General features: G+C 47.1%; 10 protein-coding genes across 10 annotated transcripts; 8 read left to right on the top strand and 2 right to left on the bottom strand.

Moving 5' to 3' along the window:
• Positions 1-341: 341 nt before the first annotated feature.
• N7537_009744 (uncharacterized protein) lies at positions 342-1,580 on the top strand (the record flags this gene model as incomplete). The annotated part of the gene is made up of 1 exon (XM_056900798.1): positions 342-1,580. The coding sequence occupies one exon, from the start codon at positions 342-344 to the stop codon at positions 1,578-1,580; it is 1,239 nt and encodes a 412-aa protein (XP_056749466.1).
• Positions 1,581-2,811: 1,231 nt separating this feature from the next.
• N7537_009743 (uncharacterized protein) lies at positions 2,812-3,839 on the top strand (the record flags this gene model as incomplete). Its single annotated transcript, XM_056900797.1, has 2 exons — positions 2,812-2,926; positions 2,989-3,839. The coding sequence occupies 2 exons, from the start codon at positions 2,812-2,814 to the stop codon at positions 3,837-3,839; spliced, it is 966 nt and encodes a 321-aa protein (XP_056749465.1).
• Positions 3,840-3,951: 112 nt separating this feature from the next.
• On the bottom strand, positions 3,952-5,222 carry N7537_009742 (NADP-dependent oxidoreductase; the record flags this gene model as incomplete). The annotated part of the gene is made up of 4 exons (XM_056900796.1): positions 3,952-4,427; positions 4,477-4,608; positions 4,662-4,999; positions 5,047-5,222. 4 exons carry the CDS (start codon positions 5,220-5,222, stop codon positions 3,952-3,954), a joined length of 1,122 nt encoding a protein of 373 aa, XP_056749464.1.
• Positions 5,223-7,048: 1,826 nt separating this feature from the next.
• Positions 7,049-8,125, top strand: N7537_009741 (aldo/keto reductase family protein; the record flags this gene model as incomplete). Its single annotated transcript, XM_056900795.1, has 2 exons — positions 7,049-7,106; positions 7,161-8,125. The coding sequence occupies 2 exons, from the start codon at positions 7,049-7,051 to the stop codon at positions 8,123-8,125; spliced, it is 1,023 nt and encodes a 340-aa protein (XP_056749463.1).
• Positions 8,126-11,325: 3,200 nt separating this feature from the next.
• On the top strand, positions 11,326-12,733 carry N7537_009740 (Peptidoglycan-binding Lysin subgroup; the record flags this gene model as incomplete). Its single annotated transcript, XM_056900794.1, has 3 exons — positions 11,326-11,343; positions 11,441-11,610; positions 11,680-12,733. 3 exons carry the CDS (start codon positions 11,326-11,328, stop codon positions 12,731-12,733), a joined length of 1,242 nt encoding a protein of 413 aa, XP_056749462.1.
• Positions 12,734-13,335: 602 nt separating this feature from the next.
• Positions 13,336-13,816, top strand: N7537_009739 (uncharacterized protein; the record flags this gene model as incomplete). The annotated part of the gene is made up of 3 exons (XM_056900793.1): positions 13,336-13,341; positions 13,429-13,435; positions 13,470-13,816. 3 exons carry the CDS (start codon positions 13,336-13,338, stop codon positions 13,814-13,816), a joined length of 360 nt encoding a protein of 119 aa, XP_056749461.1.
• Positions 13,817-14,143: 327 nt separating this feature from the next.
• N7537_009738 (Amino acid/polyamine transporter I) lies at positions 14,144-16,008 on the bottom strand (the record flags this gene model as incomplete). The annotated part of the gene is made up of 5 exons (XM_056900792.1): positions 14,144-14,605; positions 14,676-15,013; positions 15,069-15,443; positions 15,492-15,795; positions 15,871-16,008. 5 exons carry the CDS (start codon positions 16,006-16,008, stop codon positions 14,144-14,146), a joined length of 1,617 nt encoding a protein of 538 aa, XP_056749460.1.
• A 423-nt stretch (positions 16,009-16,431) lies between these two features.
• On the top strand, positions 16,432-17,776 carry N7537_009737 (uncharacterized protein; the record flags this gene model as incomplete). Its single annotated transcript, XM_056900791.1, has 4 exons — positions 16,432-16,650; positions 16,699-16,803; positions 16,861-17,228; positions 17,281-17,776. 4 exons carry the CDS (start codon positions 16,432-16,434, stop codon positions 17,774-17,776), a joined length of 1,188 nt encoding a protein of 395 aa, XP_056749459.1.
• A 1,179-nt stretch (positions 17,777-18,955) lies between these two features.
• Positions 18,956-19,219, top strand: N7537_009736 (uncharacterized protein; the record flags this gene model as incomplete). The annotated part of the gene is made up of 1 exon (XM_056900790.1): positions 18,956-19,219. The coding sequence occupies one exon, from the start codon at positions 18,956-18,958 to the stop codon at positions 19,217-19,219; it is 264 nt and encodes an 87-aa protein (XP_056749458.1).
• A 424-nt stretch (positions 19,220-19,643) lies between these two features.
• N7537_009735 (uncharacterized protein) lies at positions 19,644-20,432 on the top strand (the record flags this gene model as incomplete). Its single annotated transcript, XM_056900789.1, has 3 exons — positions 19,644-19,842; positions 19,908-20,263; positions 20,307-20,432. The coding sequence occupies 3 exons, from the start codon at positions 19,644-19,646 to the stop codon at positions 20,430-20,432; spliced, it is 681 nt and encodes a 226-aa protein (XP_056749457.1).
• Between the last annotated feature and the right edge of the window lie 563 nt (positions 20,433-20,995).

The following is a 20,995-nucleotide window of genomic DNA, read 5'->3' as shown; positions in this document are numbered from 1 at the left end:
GGGACCCTGGACGGTGAACCGTCCGATGTGATAAGAGAGGCGCTAAGATAAGGAGCTAAGGTGAACACTTGGGCAGCGGCAGCAACAATGCCAGCGATGGTCTAGTACCAACTTTCTCTGGAGAATAGGATTCTTCGGGAAGAAATTTTTGTTCTAGTATCCCAGAACCCCAATTAGGTCGTCTCACCCACTGTAACGCTATTCGGCAATCACTGCTCGATCAACAACTTCTCCGCAAATAAGGTGCTCCGATTGGCTCCTGCAACAGCTCCGAGATCATCTTTTCCGCCCTGAACTGAACTCGACTCACCATCAGCTCTATTTTCCCAACCATCCAAACAATGGAGTGTAGGGGCACCCGAATCCCGTACGCAAAATGGCGCCTGAGTGCCTTCCGTCAACTGCTAGCGACATCGCAAGCTCAGGCAACTAGTCGGCGCATCTCGACCTCGCGACAAACCGACCCAGTCAATGAAACTACTTTGGAAAAAAATACAGACAATACGGATCCGAACTCGGTACCCCCTTCGAAGAGGCTTCCGCAGTCTCCTCTCCTCGCACGTCCTCGCTTTGGGTCCGAGAAGAATCGCAAGAGACGTCCAACGACACAGGAGGAAGCCGACCTGCTCAAGAACCCATGGGCCCTGATGCTGGCTTCCCCGGCGCGTATGTGCTCTGTAACTGGTGCACGGCTTCCATCGGCCCTTATGGGGACTTGGGGGCTTGTTAGACAACCAAATTCAGACAAGCTCCATATGATGCCGGTGGGTCTGCTGCAGGACTCACTGCAAAGCAATCAGACCAAGAAGCTCAGTTCATCACCAGAGCCAACCACCCCAGGCCAACAAGAAATCCCAGACATTCAGAAACAAGGCCTGGAAGAGGATGTATCACCAATCCCAACATCCCTAGATAAGCAGACTGGACGCCAGCTTGTGCTTCGCATTGTTGAGCTTCTTCCACTTATTCAATCTATTTCAGTGCCGCTCTCGAAGAAGGGCGGGAAAAGACCTCCCATCATGCGCCTGCTGCCATTCCGATGGAAGCACCCACAGGGCCCTGTGACGGCTCATGAAGAGAAAAGAATAGTCTGGTCGAGCAATACGCCGAAATTTATGTTGCGGAGTATGAGGGATGTCGTTATAAAGAATCTGGGCGCAGTACTCGAGAAATACAAGCGCGTCGGCACCTCCAATGGGGTCTGGAAGGCTCTGGATCTGCCCGAGTACTCGGATACTGCGCTGAAGGAGGCTCTGGGAAGTCTGGAGCGATTTGATCGTATGGAATGTGGTGGAGTCCTGCTTCTTGGCTCAAAGGATTTTGCGGCTGCCGGTCATACCTCTCAGTCGAGTGGCTCCTTGGACTCGGTGGCTCTCACCCAAACCGGCTCGAAGGTTCCTGTGTTTGATCTATCGGTGCTTTTTTCCGAGTCTGATATCAACAAACTCCGTGAATCCTACGGTCAGTTCCAACACACTGCACTGTTCTTCAGACCAGAGGACCAGCTCGGTATTGATGCGATGATATCCCTCTGGAAAATCAAACGCCTCCTTGAGGGTGTTGATCCAACAGATCAATGAAGCCGCCGCATAGTCAAATAAAGTGATTCACTCACTCATTACTTCGACGCTGATTTTGTGAGAATTATACCGATCTGTCAGGCCACAGTTATAGGGATCATGTCGAAATGGAGCCCAAATCGATATGACCGAGAGTCACGTGCATTGCTTTGGGTAGGAATATAGCGAGATGAAAAGTCAGTCAAAAGTGTAGCATAACAATTACGCCAGGGGCAGCTATATTACAATAAGAAGAGCCGTGTGGCGGTGAGGGCCGCGTCGATGAGTGATAAGTGCGGGTCTACATTTGATATAAACAAGTGCTTACAGTCCACTTCCACTTTTATTGTTGGATCAGTTGCCAATAATTTTATCTCGTATGAGATCTGTGTCTGAAGGTTGCATTGATGTCCCTTCACCTCCCACAGAGTCAGTGTTTTCTTTGCCTGCGTTTCTGTTTTTCAGACCAAGTCTTCATTTCAGCCCAGGGGATAGCTATAGACAGAGCCATTCCCACCAGCTTCTTAGAAATTCTACTGTCCTGCCTCTCCCCCTATTTTCATCATCATCATCATCATTAACAACATCAAATATCTATATTTCTATATATATATATATATATATATATCTATACAGTACTGAGGCAACTTCTCGAAGCTTGTTAGCATACTCAGAGTGTGGACATACTTATCTTCCCCCAGGGCTGCAACAAGGCTTTGACACTTTGTCATGGCATAAGAGCCCTGCAATCGCCTGAACACCGAAAAAGGACAACACTATGGTTTGACTTTCGGCTCTCACCCATCATTCTTTGCATATCAGCCAGAAACCTCCCGGTGAGCCTATAGCAAAAGCACCCCACACCTACTGAAATTCTCATGCTCATAACTCCAGAGATATTATGGCGGTCAAAGCTAAACTATTCAGGCCTCTTTGATTGCAAGGAATGGCGTGGAACATCATCCGATGGCTGGGCCGCTTGACATGATAAGTAAGATGAAGTCGACCTTAGCTACGTACCTACCTAGACGATTCGCCGGTATTGTAAGGCTTTTCAAGTGGTTCCATTGAATGTAGTTCACGGGGGATATGTACCTCTAATAATAATAACCTTCGGAAGCCTTGGAAATTTTAGTTTAGCTCCGGGAGATAAATTTACCACGGTGCATATATTAAGTCTGTTAGCATCGGCTATTAAGTAACTCAACGCCGAACACAACTTAAACCCCAATATATTCTACCTCTCACTAAAATGTCTGGTTGGATGATAGCTGCTATAGATGCACTCAATTACGCGGGTGCAGTAAGTTTCACACCCGAAAATGATATCCCAGACCTGACCGGGAAGGTCATCTTGGTCACGGGCGGTGGGTTGAACCGTATATCAAGGGCGCATTGATGCCGCATCTAACGCTATGAACCTCCACAGGAAATGCAGGTTTGGGCAAAGAAACAGTCCTCCAGCTAGCCAAGCACAATCCGAAGAGAATCTTCCTCGGGGCGCGTTCAGAAGCAAAGGCAGAGGAAGCCATCAAGTCGGTAAAATTATCCGTTCCAAACGATGTCGAAATTAGCTGGATACCATTGGACTTGATGTCAGGTAAATCGATCAAGAGCGCAGCGGAGCAAGTGAACGCCCAGTCGTCCCGTCTCGACGTCCTAATCCTCAACGCTGGTGTGATGGCTCTGCCGCCTGGCGAGACCGAAATGGGCCATGAGATTCAACTTGGCACAAATCATACCGGGCACTTTTATCTCATAAAATTGCTGCTGCCAACACTGCTCAAGACAGCCGAGGAACCTGGCTCGGATGTCCGCGTCGTGTCGCTCGCTTCTGTGGGGCATAATTTCGCGCCAGCATTCGAGAAAATCGTGGATCAAGAGAAGCTCAAGAAAGTCAATACACTTGCTCGGTACGGAGCATCGAAGGCTGCCAATATTCTCTTCGCTGCGGAACTCAGCAGGCGGTATCCGTCAATAACGTCGGTGGCAGTTCATCCAGGTATTATCGTAACGAATTTGTATGACGCTATGAATTCGCAATCTCTGTTTGTTGCTTTGGGCTCTAAAATTTTGCGTTTCTCTGGATCGACAGTGCGCCAGGGCGCGTGTAACTCGCTATGGGCTGCTGCTGGTGCGAAGAAGGAGAAGCTCACCAATGGAGGATATTATGTGCCTGTGGGGATTTTAAAACGTCGAAACAAATGGGCGTGCAATGAGGATATGGGGAAGCGCTTGTGGGAGTGGACTGAGTTGGAGCTTACCAAGGCCAATCTCTGATAAGATTCGTGTATTTACCTCTCTAGGCTCCCTACGTAGGCTCGCACATGATTTCAGCCCAGATTGCCAGTGGATAATACAGTCGAATTATTTTTACCGCGTTAAAAAAATATCATGAACTAGCAACTTTGACAACCACCTTCCCGAGACCTCCCTTCCCACTGTAAACAATCTGGCACGCTGATCGCACTGCTTCGATGTCGGAGAGCTCAACAGTGTTTCCAACCACCGTTCTCAACCTGTGTTCCTCAACATGGTTTCTTAACTCGTCCAGATCTTGACCACTCGATTCCAGAAACATATATGAATACTCGACACCATACCGCCATGCCCTCAGTTTACGGACACAATCGAAAGTATTAAGTGCCATTCGTAAAGCAATGGGGATGTTCTGCTTATTGGGCAGATCGTTCATTGAGGATTCCTGGAGCTGGTTGCCCGATGGCATGGTCGCAACCGACACGATACGTCCAGAGTGTGGTTTCATTAGGCAGAGGTACTCCATTGCAGAACCAACCGTGTCAAAGAGGAAGTCCACGGAGCCAGACTTGATGACCTGTTTTGGGTCGGATTTCGTGTAGTCAATTACTGCAAGTGTGTAAGCAAATGTTTACTCAAGCGGAATTTGGGTCCTTACTCTCATCCACCGTTCCTTCGCCTAGGAGCTCGTTGACCTTTTCCACCTTTGAGGTTGAGACTGTGGTGATGACCTTGCCTGCATGGAAGACATTCTTTGCCAATTGGCAGGCAAACAGACCTGTTCCACTCACTTTTATCATGTTAGACTCATACATAACAGTTTGTAGGACAAAAGCAACATACAGCCGGCGGGCACAAAGACAGTCCTTCCAGCCAGATCTCCTTTGTATTTTCTTAGTGCTTGAAGTGCAGTCATTGCTGCCAAAGGGATTGAAGCTGCATCCTCGAATGACAACGACGGCGGCTTCAGGGCAACGTATTTCTCTGGACATCTGGCAAATTCACTGCAGGATCCTATTAATCGAATGTTAGTGGCACCTATCTGATCATCAGGCCTGCACATGCCTCGAGAAACCTCCGGTAGTCTAGTATAGACTTCATCTCCGACTTGGAACCGCGTCACATCCGATCCAATCTCCGTGACTATACCGGCACAGTCATAGCCGAGTTTATATGGAAAGCTATACATGTCAAGTACGATTTTCGCAATGTATACGGGATCACATACGAGTCTTTTATCGCCAACTTCAGCATCCCATCAGCTTTCTTCACGTCGATTGGATTGATGCTCGCCGCATGAACCTTAATGATCACATCTTTTGGATCACTGAGCTCCGGCTTGGCCAACTCAGAAATCTGGTACCCCGATGGCTTCGAGTATGATGAAATGTTCAAGGACAACATCTCTGGTTGAAAATTTCAGCGAAATATGAAAATGCTAAATGAGGGTCGCGACCACCCTATATAAACCGGTTGAAGGTTGAAGTATGCCGGATCCGTCCATAGTTCATCTCCGGACCCACAGCAACGGGTCAACTATCTATCCGGTGCCATGTCAAGTGTTGATATTATTCAACATGCCACGGGTCTCGATCAATCCCCTTACGATAACAAGTCGCAGAGATTTAGTCAATGTGGAATCTTCGAGATATCGTCAATTACTCAAAATCAATGGTATTGCGGGAAGAAATTTTAGACATATTTTGTTCATGTGCAGCATGGTACTTAATGCCAAGAGCTCCACAGGCAACTGCAACAATTTTTCTACACAATGCATATCGCGACATGAAAATTGCAATTAAAGGCCTAGTAGCAGTATAAGAAGCGTATTAATACTTGACGCGTCCATATATATGTAGTTACCTAAGCTCTTGGGTGACCGTGAGTGTGTATGCCGGTGAACCTTCCGAGGTTGAAGCATGCAGGTCCACGGGTGGATACATCACTGAGCCTCGGTTCCTTATTTTCTATCCATGAATATCATCTACCCACTCTCTGCAAAATGCACCACATTTCAACTCAAGTTATACGATAGGTGTTATACAATTTAGGAAGGTCATCATGCGGGCCTGACTTTAATGTTTACTAGACGCTTCAATTGATCGCCTAACCTTACCGCTTGCACTCTGACAACAAACACAGGAGCACCACAACGCTTTGTTTTCTTCATTTATGATCATCGCTTTGTCTAGTCTCAGCTTGTTTGGACACGCCAGAGTATTAACAAATGAACAACAGAATGGCCAATATGCGGGGATTGTATTCCTCGAATGGAAAGAGTTCTTATTTGCTTGCATCCATCGCCTTCTCCATAGGCTATAGTAAAGATATGGCAACAATATGAACTCCCAAAACTGAGCATAGGGTGGGCCCTATGTTTAAGTTTGATTTTGGCGGCGGCATCACTCTGTTGAATTGTGAGCCTAGTCCAGTAGAGTAGTCCGCAGCCTTGAGATCGTTTCAGATTGAGGTCTCCTATTGTGCGTCCATTGATTTGAACATTCAGTCTCGATTATCAAAGGGGTCAGCGCTAGAGCGTCAAGAGTCTTAAGAGATGAGACAAAAAGCAGGAGGCGACCTCACTTCTTGGGAGCAGATGAGCCAGTTCAGCAATCAGGTGAGACCCTGGTCGTCGGAGTTTGGAGTTAAGAAACGAGGGGGTCAGCGAGATCACATCACGCTGATTCACCATACATACAAATCTGCCATTCGTTTGGTTATTTAGCTTTGGTGGTCCAATCAAGTGTTCAATAAGGCTATATTTCGACAGAGCTGCGCATATCCAACAAGGATCACTGTGTGTCGCCAATGACATGAGCTTTGTGATTTAGCGGGCCAAATTTGCCGGTTGCTCGCGTTTTTACTGTACGTCAGAGCCACTGCAGGATTTCAAGCTGACTGGGGTAAACAACGGGTTCTTTATCCTATGAATCCCCCTTCAGGTACGCAGCCCGTAATGTACGGTAAACATTCGTTACGCAGACTTGTTTGATCCATCGGTAATTTGGCCGTACATTTTTTTACATGTGGTTTAAACCCCGTGCTAACCTGATCCGTCATAGTTCATGCAAGTGGATGACATGTGCAGATCGACCTAGCGGCCATATTTCTAGCATACATCCGAGCGTGCCAGTCCTAAGCCCCGAAAGCTTTATAAACCAGTCATGATTTGTTCTAATCTCAAAATGTACCGTTGTCGATATTGCAGTCACCGGCTATCACACTAAAAGATGACTCCCAAAACCGTCCTACCAATTGTTTTTGGATCAATGACAATTGGCAAGCCAAGTAATCAAACCAACCATAACAAACTAAGAGTACAATCTAACGAGCAATTTTTAGATACGGCTCATGTTCGGATCGGTGACATTGCGGGTGCCAACAGCATGTTAGATGTGTTCCAGAAGCATGCACACAATGAAATCGACACCGCCCGCGTCTACGGTGCAGGCACAACGGAGGAATATCTTGCTGAGGCCGACTGGCACGAACGAGGGCTGATTATGGGCACCAAGCTGTACCCGACTGCACGACGAGATATGAAGTGGCTCACTCCCGAAATGTGGACTCACAAACCAGAAGATGTGCGTCTCGGTTTGATGAGAAGTTTGCAAGCCCTTCGAGCAGAGGAATTTGGTGTCGATTTATTTTATCTTCATGGCCCGGATAGATTGACGCGGATTGAGGAAACTCTCGCTGAAGTCGACAAGCTATACCGGGAGGGACACTTTCGGCGTTTCGGCATCTCCAACTTCCAATCCTGGGAAGTGGCTCAGATTTGTGAGGTTTGTGAAAAGAATGGTTTCATCAAGCCGACCACCTACCAAGGATTGTATAATGCCTACCAGCGATCTATTGAGGCCGAACTTCTCCCTTGCCTACGCCAATACGGAATCGGACTCTATGCATTTCAGCCTTTGGCCGCAGGGCTCCTGACATCGCGATACCAGAGGCATCAATCGCTCGAAGATTATGAAGTTGGATCTCGATTTGATCCTAGGACGAAAAGTAATCTTTTATATCATAGTCGGTATCTGACAGATCGCAACTTTGACGCCCTAGATCTACTCCGTCCGCTTGCAATGAAACATGGTCTCACTGAGGCGGAATGCGGTTTACGATGGATAATACACCACAGCGCATTGGAAAAGGATCTCCAGGATGCAGTTCTCATCGGGGCATCCAGTCCTGCTCAGTTAGAGCAAAATTTGCTTGATCTCGAGAAGGGTCCGTTACCGGAGGAAATTGTGCAGGCATTGGATGAAGGGTGGGGGCTTATTTCAGGAACTTACAGATACTGGCATTAAACTGAACCTACCATCGCAAAAAGTTAACTGGCAGTAGCGTTCCATGGGGAGAATAGTATATCTTAGTGAACTTCATTACGCAGAACTAAATAACGGTCAATCCTCGGGAGCCTTTTCTTCCTCGATCGATAATTGTCATTAAGGCAGGCTGGCTATGGGTCTTACATCATATCATGTATCGCGCTTACACTACTTTGCACAATTTTTATCTTCGTTAGTTCGGAGAGGATTGCGGGACGGAGAAGTAACAAGCCTTAACACTATCCTATAAACCCTCTCTCTAAATTTGCTGGTCTATAGCCATATATATCCCTCGACTCGGCGAACAACTACTCCTACTCAGCCTGACAATGACGACTCATTGATCGGTCCCTGTGCTAACAAGATTTTTGAACTCTACATATGCACTCTACATATGTACTCCATACTCCCTGCGGAGTACAGAAATTGTCCGTATGATGTCATGCTTCCCCTATATTGTACGTTGTACATCATAGACAGGAGAAAGGGGCTGGGATTCTCAGGGGCTGGTTAGTAGGAGGCTGTTCAGGCTGATCATTGGAATTAAAAAGATGGCTGTAAAGTCTAGCCAATGTAGTAAGTGACGATCATGGATCTTCACGAGGGACTACGAAGTTCAAGACGCCCCTGAAATAAGTATGCGCTCATGTATTGATTTCGGCTGCGCGTACGGAGTAGTATGCTATATGCTATAGATGGGACTTGTGGACCAAATTGTCCCTGGTAAATTATTAGTGACATTCTGTAGATCAACTGATGGTTCATGTTAATCATCTTGGGCTAATTCAAGATCTCGAGGCAAGGTTGTTTCACCCATACCTGAGACTCTGGAGCGCAAGGCTAGACTTCAAGCAAAATAGAATCTGCCGAAATCCTCATGAAAAGGCTAAATATATGATGCATATATTTAGTCCTCCGTGCTCCCTATTCGTAGATGATTTACCCACTATTAGTGTCAAATGCCTAAACCGTGGCTGATGCCTACAGGGCTCCAGTCTTGCTCAGCCTCAGTCTCAGCCACAGTCTTGGATTGTAGCCACTACTGTGTTATATACGGAGTATTCTCTGAGGAGTACGTACTTCGATTAATTCTTTGAAATGATATTAGCAGATCTATTTTGAAAACACAAAGCGTATTCGTGTATCAAACAACAGTGACAATTAGCTTCTCGTGCAACGAGTGACCACGTGGACGGAGTAGTGATTGTCCAACAGCGTCTGATGCCAGCTGTATTCCCCATGTCTTGGCTTTTCTGGCTTCTACAACGGACCAAGCCAAGACGGAGCTGGCAGCACTCATTTCGGAGATCAGGTGGCCGTTTGTTGGTCTATCTTAACCAAATATATACATTGTGGAATATAATTTGCTGTGGAGTACTTTCTGAATGAGATCGATCATACGAATATTCAAGGTTTGTTGCAGGTGATTACAAGCCCTTTTGAGGTTGCATGATCAGCGCCCTAAGGTTTGAAATTGGACCTTTGATATGATAGCAATCTCTAACATGAGGTGATTTTAAAAAGGTCGATCGTAATTGCAATGTAAAAGTGCTACAAAGCGATCATACGTATGTAGATGATTGATGGCTGGTGGTTGGCCTTGTGTCCTAGCTTTTTGGTTAGGTGGGCAAGTGCGGAGTAGGTCTTCAGTCAATCACTGGTGTGCTTCCTGTGCATAAGACGTCACATTGAATTGCAGGAATCAGCCTCGGAAGTCCGAAGGTACATTTGTGATGAAGGCTGGGCACTGGAGGCGGCCAATCCAACCGAACTCATTGATAGATCCATGATCACTCCGAAGAGTAAAAAGTACCGAGTAAATGCACAATCTATACTCTTCCGAGGTAAAAGTGAAAGAGAAGAAAAATAATGAATCACGGTGATTGATCTTCTTTCACCTTCTGTTGTGGGTTAGGCTAGGCGGAGAAGTACGCGTTAATGATTAAAAGAACTTTTGTTCTACCAGTGAGCCTGTCCCGAAGCAGGTTGATCGTCCCCGCTGCACTATGGATAACACCATGACATCGTGTCTTGTAGTGTGACGGTATATTAATAATTGCAGGGTTAAACGTGGTCATTGCCAGTGTAAAAAGGTGAAGCTAATGGGGCCGAAATGCTGTAGCCCAGGTAGAACTATAATGCATGATATAGTCCATGGGCGGTCTTAATAGGACTGAATGGGATCAATTGAGATCATCTACATCTACTCTGTATGATAGTCATCCCGTAAGAAATGAAAGAAAAAGATAAATTTGTCTTTGGAGTGAGACCACAGTCTACTAGGGTAACTAGTCTGAGTTAGGCTGGCTGCCTGACAAAACAGGCCACGGTCAGCCACCAGCGCCTCGCCGGTTATTCAAACATTTCGATGCAACCCTACATATATTGTCTTGTTATGTGAAACATCCAGGGTCCCACTTCCTTAGTTTCGAAGCAGTTTATTTGTCTAATATTCGAGTTCAAGTCCGAATGTGGTAAAGTGATAAAAGTGCTGGATACATGGATACTCGTCACATGCAACCCCTGGAAGCGTCTGGGGACACGGGTGAATCATCCAGGTACCAGGGAAGAAATTCAGGAACATAACAAACAACCAACCGGAATTCAAATGTTCAAAGTCTCTCTCTGATCAGCCCCCCCCCTCGGAAGGGCCAGAAGAGGAGGCGAATAGGACGAACTTCGCCATCGGAGTTCCACATGGATGATCCTAGCCTCCCCACACAGGGCCAATCATCAACCCACGAATGGGGTGATGAACGCCAATAAACACCCATGAATGCCATCATGAACTCAAAGGACCAACTAGCTTCGTTCACAGGGGCTTAATGCTATCTGAAACCGGCCAATCGCTCCTTAACCAAGCCGCTGGGTCCCCTCTCGGGCAGTGTTTCAGCCCTTACAGGTACTATGCCCTCCCGCGCAAGGCCCAAAGCCCGCTATTGGACCACTTTTACAGCCACCTCTGAACGTAATTCGATTCCGCTGCGGGCCTCGACTGATCACTTTACCAAACGAGAAAGGAAGGGCAAAGGGCACACAGCTACTGGTGAGTACATATACTTTCGTTCCCCGTTTCTTCTTTTCTTTCTCTCGACCGTGCAAGCAGGGCTTCTTCCACAGTTCTATATCGTTTCTTTGTCGCTTCAATTTCGTCGTTTCCTCTCATTCCCTCGATCAAAATGTTCTTTCCTTCATTGGTATGTCTATACTTCGCATGAACCGGTGGTCGAGCGCGACATGGTCCACAGCTCCACCCCCAACCAACCATGCAACCATCGCTAATTTCGCACATAGATCCTGGCTGCTGGCAGCCTGTCTACTCTCATTCAAGCCATTCCTCATGGCGCGAAGCCCCATCACTCTTTGCACCGTCGCGCTGCTGCCACTTATGCTGTCATGGGTGGTAACGGTGATGTCTCCGACGGATGGCCTTCCCTGAGCCAATGGTCGGAGTACGAGACTCTGTGAGTGGTAGATTAACCTGAAAGGAAAAGCAGAGCGCCGAGCTAAACTGTTTTCTTTTTTTTTTCTAGCTGGGGTCTTAACAAAATTCTGATTGCCGCATCATGCGACAACTCTGACGACGAAACAAGCGACATTAACACTAGCATCAAGTCGATCGCCAGCGAAACTGGCGTCGACGCTCGATTCATCCTTGCAATTATTATGCAAGAAAGCAAGGGCTGCGTTCGCGTCCAGTCCACCGACAACGGTGTTCAGAACACCGGTCTCATGCAGAGCCACGCTGGCGAGGGCTCCTGCAATAAGGACGGCAGCAAGACAACTCCCTGTCCCTCCTCCATGATCAAGCAAATGATCCAGGACGGCACCGCTGGAACCAGCCAGGGCGATGGTCTCAAGCAGTGCTTTGAGGCCCAGAGCGGCTCCACTGCGACCAAGTACTACAAGGCCGCCCGCACCTACAACTCTGGCTCTGTCGACTCATCCGGCAACCTCGGCCAGGGCGGCGCAACCCACTGCTACGCCTCCGACATTGCCAACCGTGTCCGCGGCTGGGCCGGCGACGTGACCGAGTGTGTTGAATCTACCATTGGAACTATTACTAGCGGCGTGGAGTCGGCTCTCGGTGGTGACGACGACTCGAGCAGCTCCTCCTCAACCGCTGCTGAGCAGCCCACCGAGACTGCCGAGCCTATCCAGACGTCTTCCTCGACCGCTGCTGAGCAGCCCACTGAGACTGCTGCGCCTATCCAAACAACCTCCGCCCCTGTCGAGGCCGCCCAACCAGCCGAGACCACTTCCGTGGCACCTGCCCCCACCTGGACCCCCAATGCGAACGCGCAATTGGCCGCGCAGACCACCGCAACCCCATCCTGGACAACTAGGTCCACGCCAGCCGCGACAACTGCACCAGGAACCCCCAACTCATCATCCGGAACTGCCCCTCTCTACCCCCGCGCCACCTCATCTTGCCAGAAATACTATACCGTCACAAGCGGTGATTTCTGCGCGAAGTTGACCGAAACTGTCGGAATCCCTTTCTCCAATCTCCGCAGCTTGAACCCTGGCCTCGACGAGAAGTGCTCGGATCTGTGGCTCGGATATCAGTACTGTATCAAGGCTTAAGTTCGAGCCTCTGATCGATCTACTTTTGGACCGATTTGTCTCTTTTCACTGATTCCCAAGTTCTTTTGGATCTACTTTTACCTTTCTTTCTCTCCTTTAGGCGGTGCCTTCTTTGTATATAGCATGAGCTTGCTCTGCAAAAAATGGCTGTGGGTGATGCTGGCACCCGCCCATGGTCTTTTTACGATGAATGACACTAGCGAACTTTTTTTTTACACTTTTTGACTTAGACCCTTCTTCGATCATCGTAAAGTATATGTAGATACGTGAAGTGCCATTTTGGCTGTCTTTATTCTAAATGGATAAGCCTAGTACTCTTCCAGCAAAGTATATGAAAGTAAGTTCAAGATTTGCAGTCCCCAGTAATGGGAATATCTGAGTAGCTGTGATGTTATTTGAAATTACATCTACCAATTGAGGATTCCTAGCTTGTCGCTGGGGACTAGGTTTATTGTGAGCACACTAGACAGAAAGAAAAACAAAGAGAAACCTTGCCCTGGGCCATATAAAAGACATTGGAGAGTTGACAAAGCTATTGTTGGAAGGAAAGATCAATGTCTCTACCAAAGGCCAAAAAACAAAGAAATGTTCGAAAATCCATTATGACTGTCTCTGATCTTCCTATTTAAACCAGTCTGAATCCCAGGTACTTGTTCATAATTATCCATCAATCTATCATACAATTAACCCAACAGCAAACAAGTTTCTCGCCAAACCCTCAATATGATACAACCAGGTATGTTCAGATATAAGTTTGGTGGCCCGGGTCTCCCCGAGTGGGAGATGAGCGGCTATGAGTGCGTTTACTTTGTGACAGTGCATTTTCACGAGAGATATAGATCATATTCCAGCGAAAAGCTCATGCGGAGTATGATTCGTCGAATTAAAGATGGGCAGGCCGAGGTTAGCCTTAAGCCTCTCCATCGCCTCACTCCGCGATGTATCTCAATGCCAGTTTATGGACCATATGACGCCCCGAGCGCCGTTATTCTTGCAACCGCCAGAGAGGTCGCAGAGAAGCGCTTGAATGAAATCCACCAAGGATTTGTTGAGATTGACATGGATCTCGTTTTCGGCCTTTGACGTTGGAAATACTAGGTTTCGATTATTTTCGGACTTGGCATCTTGGCTTGTAATCGATGAATGAACCCTTCAGTTATTCCAATCCAATCTTCTTCTATATCCGTAGTAGATTTTTGATATATTGTATACTCCTACTCTAGCTCTCGCATAAATGGCATCTGTCTAGTAGAAAGCTAGTGATTGTCTGTCGTAATTTTAGTCTGAATAACTGTGTAGATGCAATCAACGAAAAGATGATATATTGGCTTCCTCGTCTATTAAGTTCCTATCATAATAGTGATCCTGCTACCAGGAAGATTGTAGTGTCAGTGAACAATAACAAATAAGTCATTTTAACTGAAGTTCTCCCCCTTCCACCACCAGTCGAATAACCTCCTTATTCAATCCCTCCCAGCGAGTCCGTCCCTTGATAAACCAATACACAAAAGCAAACAAAGTAGTGGCACCAAAAATGGGTGCCGCATAATTCATGTTCTCCCCAGTAACCGGCAACGCTGATGGAAATGCCAGCCACACTGTTACCCAGGCAGTATATACCAAAGCAAAGACATTAACGGGAAGTCCCCAGATGCCCATATTCCAGTTTCCAAGAGGGGCCACATGCTTCTGAAACCGATTATGCACCATGCAACTTATAGCAATAAAATATGACACAAAGAGGCCAATCGAGCCGAGTGCAACAAACGCCCCAAAGGCGGCACCGTCAGCGACATTCAAACACGCTAGAATCATGACAACAAGTACTGGAAGCCAGACAGCACGAATCGGCACGTTGTGCTTGCGGTCAATCTGCCTTTCTTGTCAGCAATTAACCTCTGCGTTATCTTATATCCCAACGTCTGGTGCGAATGATACATACATAACTAAACCACTGGGGCAGGGCTCCGTCACGAGCCCACGCCCACGTCAATCTTGAGACAGACGCGATACTCGCCAGATTGACCGACAGTGAAATTACGAGTAATCCGCTCACCATTGCGGTTGCGGCTTTCACGGACCCGGTTGCCTGCCGGCAGATCTCAATTATGGGGAAGCTTGACTTCTGAGCTTCCTCCACCGAGCCCATCGTGAAAAGCATGCAGACAACCATTGCGTACGCCAACATACCGTTGGCGACGACGGTATAGAAGATAGACCTAGGTACGGCTTGTTTTGCTCGGCGGACTTCTTCACTCATGTGTACTGCGCCGTCAAAGCCTGCTTAGCTTAGCTTGCTGTCTTTGCTTTTTATTTCCATGTAGGGCGCACGTACCGACAAACCCCCAGACAGGGGTGAGCAGACCTATATTCCATGCGGGGAATTTTGCCCAGCCCGATGTGCTTTGCGTGTGTAGAAAGACAAACTCTGGTGTGTGACGAGGTGCGAGAGCTGTGAATACAACCAGAAACACAATCAGAAGGCAGATGTGCAGAATACCCGCCAACATTTCAATCCAAGGAATCAGCCAAAACGTATACATATTCATCAATGCTTCGATAACAAGCATGCCAATAATGATGAGGGTTATGTGCCATTGTTTTGGCTCGTACTCTGGGTAGTTCACACTCGCTAGGCCCTGGATCATCGTGGCAGTGGTGTTAGCAACACCGGCGAGTATGGAGATCCACGCAAACCAGGTCACCCAACCTACATAGTATCAGTATTAATCCAGGCAGTACTCGATAATTGACACACCTTGCATCCAGGTAATGAATTTCCTCTGACTCGGCGGTGCCAGGTAATGTGTCCAGTGATACTGAGCCCCGGCGATTGGTTGCATCGACGCCATCTCGGCTAGCGAGGCAGATTGGGTCATTGCGCCGAATATCACAATTACTATACCCCAAGCTAAGGCCTCAGGGCCGCCATTTGAGAGTACTGTACTCAAATTCCTAAACAGTAGCTGTGTTATTAATGTTGAAGCGCAACAAGGGATACTACTCTCATACAAAGCCTGAGTTTCCCAGCTCGACAAGTAAGTAAGAGAGAAAAAGAATATCTGGGTAAAATTGAAAAGTCGCTGTATATTGTCTCAGCTGGGTACACTTTATTGACTGAACAAATTGTATAGTACCTTAGGCGAAGGCTCCGTGGGACCAGACTTTTTAAGGGGGCGTTTATAGGCATTGGAGACATTTGCACCTTGATCTAGTGCAGCCTTTCCAATGACTGTATTTTCCCTTTCCAAAGAGAGCATCTCAAGGCGCTCCATTTGTCCTCGGCAGTGCGAAAAAAAGGCAGTTTATGACGGGAAACAGAACATTGGACAAGTCCCGAAGGAAGATCGGAGAAAAAAAAAAAAGCAAAACCGACGTAGAGGCCATGAATCTGAAAACAATAATTATGCAGAATCCTTGTCTCACGGTAATTTTTTTGTCCTGCCTGGATGGGATCGGTGTATGCTGTAGAACCAGTATCCGGCCTGCTGTGGAGGTGGGACCGAAAGATGCACGGTTGTGGAACTTGAGATAGACTGATCAGTCGCAAGACAGGAATATTCGTACTCGTGTGCCTCTAGTGGTCTGGAATATCCAATAAAGAACCCGATATGAGGGTGCTCAGACAGTGGTTGAGTTCTGCATATATCATGTAATGTCTCTTCTAACCTCTGGCATAAACATGATCCTGTTCAACTATGTCCAACGAGAATCTTTCGACAGCCATGTCATCCAGCATAACGGTTCTCCTACCGCCACTTCTACCTGTCACCGATAATGATCATGGTGCTTGGGTTATCACTGTGAGCACTATTCTACTTATTATCACTGTTCTCGCCACAACAGTGACCTTGATATCTCGCATTCGCGTTTTGCGCAAAATTTCTTGGAGCGATTCAACTCTATTTCTCAGTTGTGTAAGTGCCCTTGCCTTCAATAATTGCTGTTTCTAATCGATCCACTAGATCATATTTATTCCTCAGACTGTCTGTGTGAATGTAGCCAGCTCCCATGGTATTGGTAAGCACCGATATGCATTGAGCAATGCCTCGTTTGAAAAATACAGCAAGGTAAGAATGTCAAGCACTTTTATCCAAACTTTGAGGCTATATTCTAACATAATCAAGACACTCTTCGCTAGTCATCTTCTCGCTATTCTGGTTTTAGGGTGTTCCAAGGCCGCTGTTGCACTTCTCGTCCTATCCCTGCAACCATTTGAAAAAATAACGCTTGCATGCAAGGTTGTTTTGGGCTTGATTAGTACCTGGACCCTAGCTGCACTCATAGCACTCGGAAAACAGTGCGATGAACCACAACCGTGGAACTCCAGCCCCGAGCGATGCGTGAATCAACAAGTTTTATATATCGCCTTAGGAAGCATGCATATGTTATTAGATGTGGTAATTATTGGACTGCCAGTTGCCCTACTACATCAAGTCCAGATAATACGGTGTAAACGGCACCAAATCTCTGCCCTGTTCGCGATGCGGATCTTGTGAGTAGTAGATCTCCCAACCTCGATACAATCCCCATCTAATCCCACGCAGCGTTCTAGCTCTCACCATTGCTGGCCTACGATCCCTTCCGCCACTCTATAATTCCAAACCTCTAGATGAAACATGGAATGCGCTCATGCCAGCCATCTGGCTACAATTAATCCTCAGCTCCTCGATTCTCTGCACGTGCATCCCGACCCTCAAACGTGTCCTCGCCGAGCTCCAGACAGGCATGATGGCCGGTGTAGTTTCGGACTTTTTTGAGCATTCCGTCTCGGGTCACACCAACTCAGGAGATCGATCAGCGTCCAAATCTGATAATGCTGTTGGCCAGAGATCAGGATCAGGGTCGGCATCTCGCTCCCCAATTCTAAGAGACTCACTAGATGCCGAGCGCGTCGACAGTCAAAAGAACCTGCGCGAAAATGCCACCCTTCAAACGATCAACTATGAGGACTTTTACGAAGGTCCTGGTTCTTCTAGGGCCTCATCTTCCCATAACCATGAGGGCGATGGTTTGAGCATATATTCACATCGTGGAACCTGAAGGTAACTGGTGTTAGAAGGTTGGGAGTATTCACGGGAAAGTATACCTAATATTGTAGGGTGTATCGAATTGCTTAGAGGTAGCGTGATTATATACCTAATTAGATTATCACTATCTCGGCAAACGAGGGCGATGAGACTGGCGAGTTCCACGACCATGCTACCCAGCTTGGTCAAATGGACAAGTTTGTAATGCAATGATATATGGTGGGGCAATGGTTATATATACACTCAACAGAAAAAAATCTTCAAAAGAGACGTCAGAATTAGTTTTATTTTCTAAGCAATGACAAACGACGTCCTCAACTTACTAGGTCAGACCCCTGGCCTCTACAAATTGTATACATAAATATGTTCCATTTACCGTGTTTCTGAGGAATCTTCGCATGACGCCATCATCGATACTCTAACAAACGGACTTGACCGATTGGCAAAGAGTTTCCCATGGCTTACTGGCCAAGTTGTCAACGAGGGCACAGAGGATGGTAATACGGGCGTCTTCGAAATAACTCCCCTCAATAAAATCCAGCTCGTGGTAAAAGATCTACGACATGACTCCTCCGCACCGACAATGGACGGGCTTTGCCAGGCCAAGTATCCTTTTACCCTGCTCGACGAGAACGTCATTACTCCTTGCACGACTCTAAACCTACCGGGTAATTTACCAAGTATCACGGCCGAGTCAGCTTTGGTGTTTTGTGTCCAGGCAAATTTCATCGAGGACGGTTTAGTGCTCACGCTGGTCGCTCAGCATAATGTCATGGATATGATTGGCTAAGATTTTATCATCAGATTGCTGTCCAAGGCTTGCCATAATGAGCCTTTCATAAGCGAGGAGCTTACAGTTGGCAATATGGATCGGAGCCATGTCATTCCGTTACTGAATGATTTGTACACCCCGGGCCCTGAACTCGCTCACTAGATTGTGAAACCCCCGCTAAGCGTCAAAGATGTTGTCTTGGATCCTGTTACGACCCCAAAATCTACATTGGCTCACATCGAACTCTCCGCGGCACAGCTTAGTTCCCTCAAGGCTCTCACCACGAATACATTGCCCGCATCCGCGGACTTCATCTCGACGGACGATGCTGTTAGCACTTTTATCTGAAAATGTGTCGCTCGCGCCCGGGCTTCTCGTCTGGAAGGGACTTCTGAATCGTTGTTTACGCGCGCAGTCGACATGAGACAGCGTTTTCGTATTCCCCAGGGCTATCCAGGTCTCCTGCAGACTTTGACATACAACACTGACCCTATCCAGAAACTATCTAAAGAGTCTTTGGGCGTCGTTGCCGCCAAGCTTCGGTCCCAACTCGATCCCAAGAAGAATGCTCTTGTATTCAATACCCGTGCCCTCGCCACATTTCTCAGCCGCTGGGCTGACAAGACCAAGGCGTCTTTTACCGCCATGGTCAATGTTTCATCCGATTTTATGCTTAGCTCGTAGTAGAGAATTAGCTGTTATGTTCTCGACTTCAATCTAGGATTGGGTAAATCTGAAGCCGTGCGGAGACCACATTTTACCTCCGTTGAGGGCTTGGGGTACTTGATGCCTCGGTTGCTGGTGAGATGCCTGTTGGTATCTGTTTGAAGTAATATGAATAATTATCAAAAGACACTAATATCTGGATACTACATAGGTCACTGTACGTTCAAAATGCATGGTTCGGTATTGACGATTAACTAAGGAGCGATTCCATTGGCTGACTATACTGTCACATCGACAATTAACGAAGCACCCTCCTATTTCTCATTCATCCTCACTTTTGCTCACCCATATCCTCCCTTTTATTCAAGCATCCTAGATTATTATCCGTCCCGACTTACATTCCATTTTTTGATCGTGAGGCTTCAAATTACCGTCGTGGAAGATGGCGGGAAAAGGGGAATTCGACTCAGAGGGCGCTCAACCTGCCAGCCAGTCCAAAGCCGCGAGGTTCAATGCCCATGTATTGAAAAAGCTCCAAGCCGCAGTCATAAAAGATCCGGAGATCAACTTGGCCGAGCAATTCCCGCTGGAGTATCCGCAACGTCTTACAGAAATGAGAAATCCTATTGAAAGCTCCCCGAGTAAGCATCACAATACCGCAATTCAATCTCTCCTCGTTCGCATAGCTAACATCATCATCTACTAGAGAAAACCAAATATAATCCACCGGAGGCCGATGAAGACATCCGACGATCTCTTTGCCCATCAGACCCGGTTGAAATTGTGTTTCCTCTTTCGGACGCAGTTGCAAAGTTAATCGAGCCTGTGTCACAAACTGCGGAGGGGTTGCCGGTCGGACTCTCTCAAAGGCTGTTTGAAGTTCTAAAGAGTAGTGAAATTCTTTGGAAAGCTCCCTTCGCTCGACAGAAAGTAATATTCAAATGCTCCGCGGAAATCGTTGTCAAAGCGATTCGCAATATGGAGTGCTTTACTAAATACACCGCTTTACAATATCTTGACCGTTATAAGTCAAATATTCCAGTACCAAAGCCTCTTGATTTAGTACGTATGAGTGGGATTTCTTTAATATTCATGAGCTATATAGGATGTACGCCGCTTGGGGCAGTCTGGCATACACTCGACTCTTATCGAAAACACTCCCTTAGCAGCCAACTCAATACGATATTGGCAGATTTGCGAACCCTTCCTTTTACAGAAGGGAGTCCTCTAGGGGGGGTCGCAGGTGAAGGCTGTCGAGATCTCAGGAGACATATTCGAATAAGCGAGACACCTATCACTTGCCTTAAGGATTTTGAAACATTCCTATTCTCGAGCCCACATCCAGGCGGCAAGGTATTCGTCGAGTTTCTCCGTAAATTATCACCATCGTTTACAAACTATTCGGGCCCTCGTATCGTTTTCACACATGGAGATATAAGGCCAGACAATATCATGGTTGAGTTAGACGATAACAACAAGTACATCCTTTCTGGAATAATTGATTGGGAATATAGCGGTTTCTACCCTGACTATTATGAATCTGTGCGGTGCACAAACTGCCTCGGCCCTTACGAGGAAGACGACTGGTTCTTATATCTGCCAGAATGTGTCACCAAAATCCTACGCTCAGTGGTGGCTTCTCGATCGAGTCAGGGAAACTAGAGTTATATAAACCACCGCCGAAGCATAACTAGTCGGTGAGCAAAAGGCGGCATGGCCTCAGCACCAAAGCAGAAAGGGACGGCCAAGAAGTGGCAGAGGAAATCAAGTACATAGTGAACAGGGGAACGCTCA

The sequence above is a fragment of the Penicillium hordei genome, assembly GCF_028827395.1.
Source record: "Penicillium hordei strain IBT 12815 chromosome Unknown utg000005l_segment0_segment0, whole genome shotgun sequence".
Lineage (NCBI taxonomy): Eukaryota > Fungi > Ascomycota > Eurotiomycetes > Eurotiales > Aspergillaceae > Penicillium > Penicillium hordei.
This window is presented reverse-complemented; position numbering and strand designations above follow the sequence as displayed.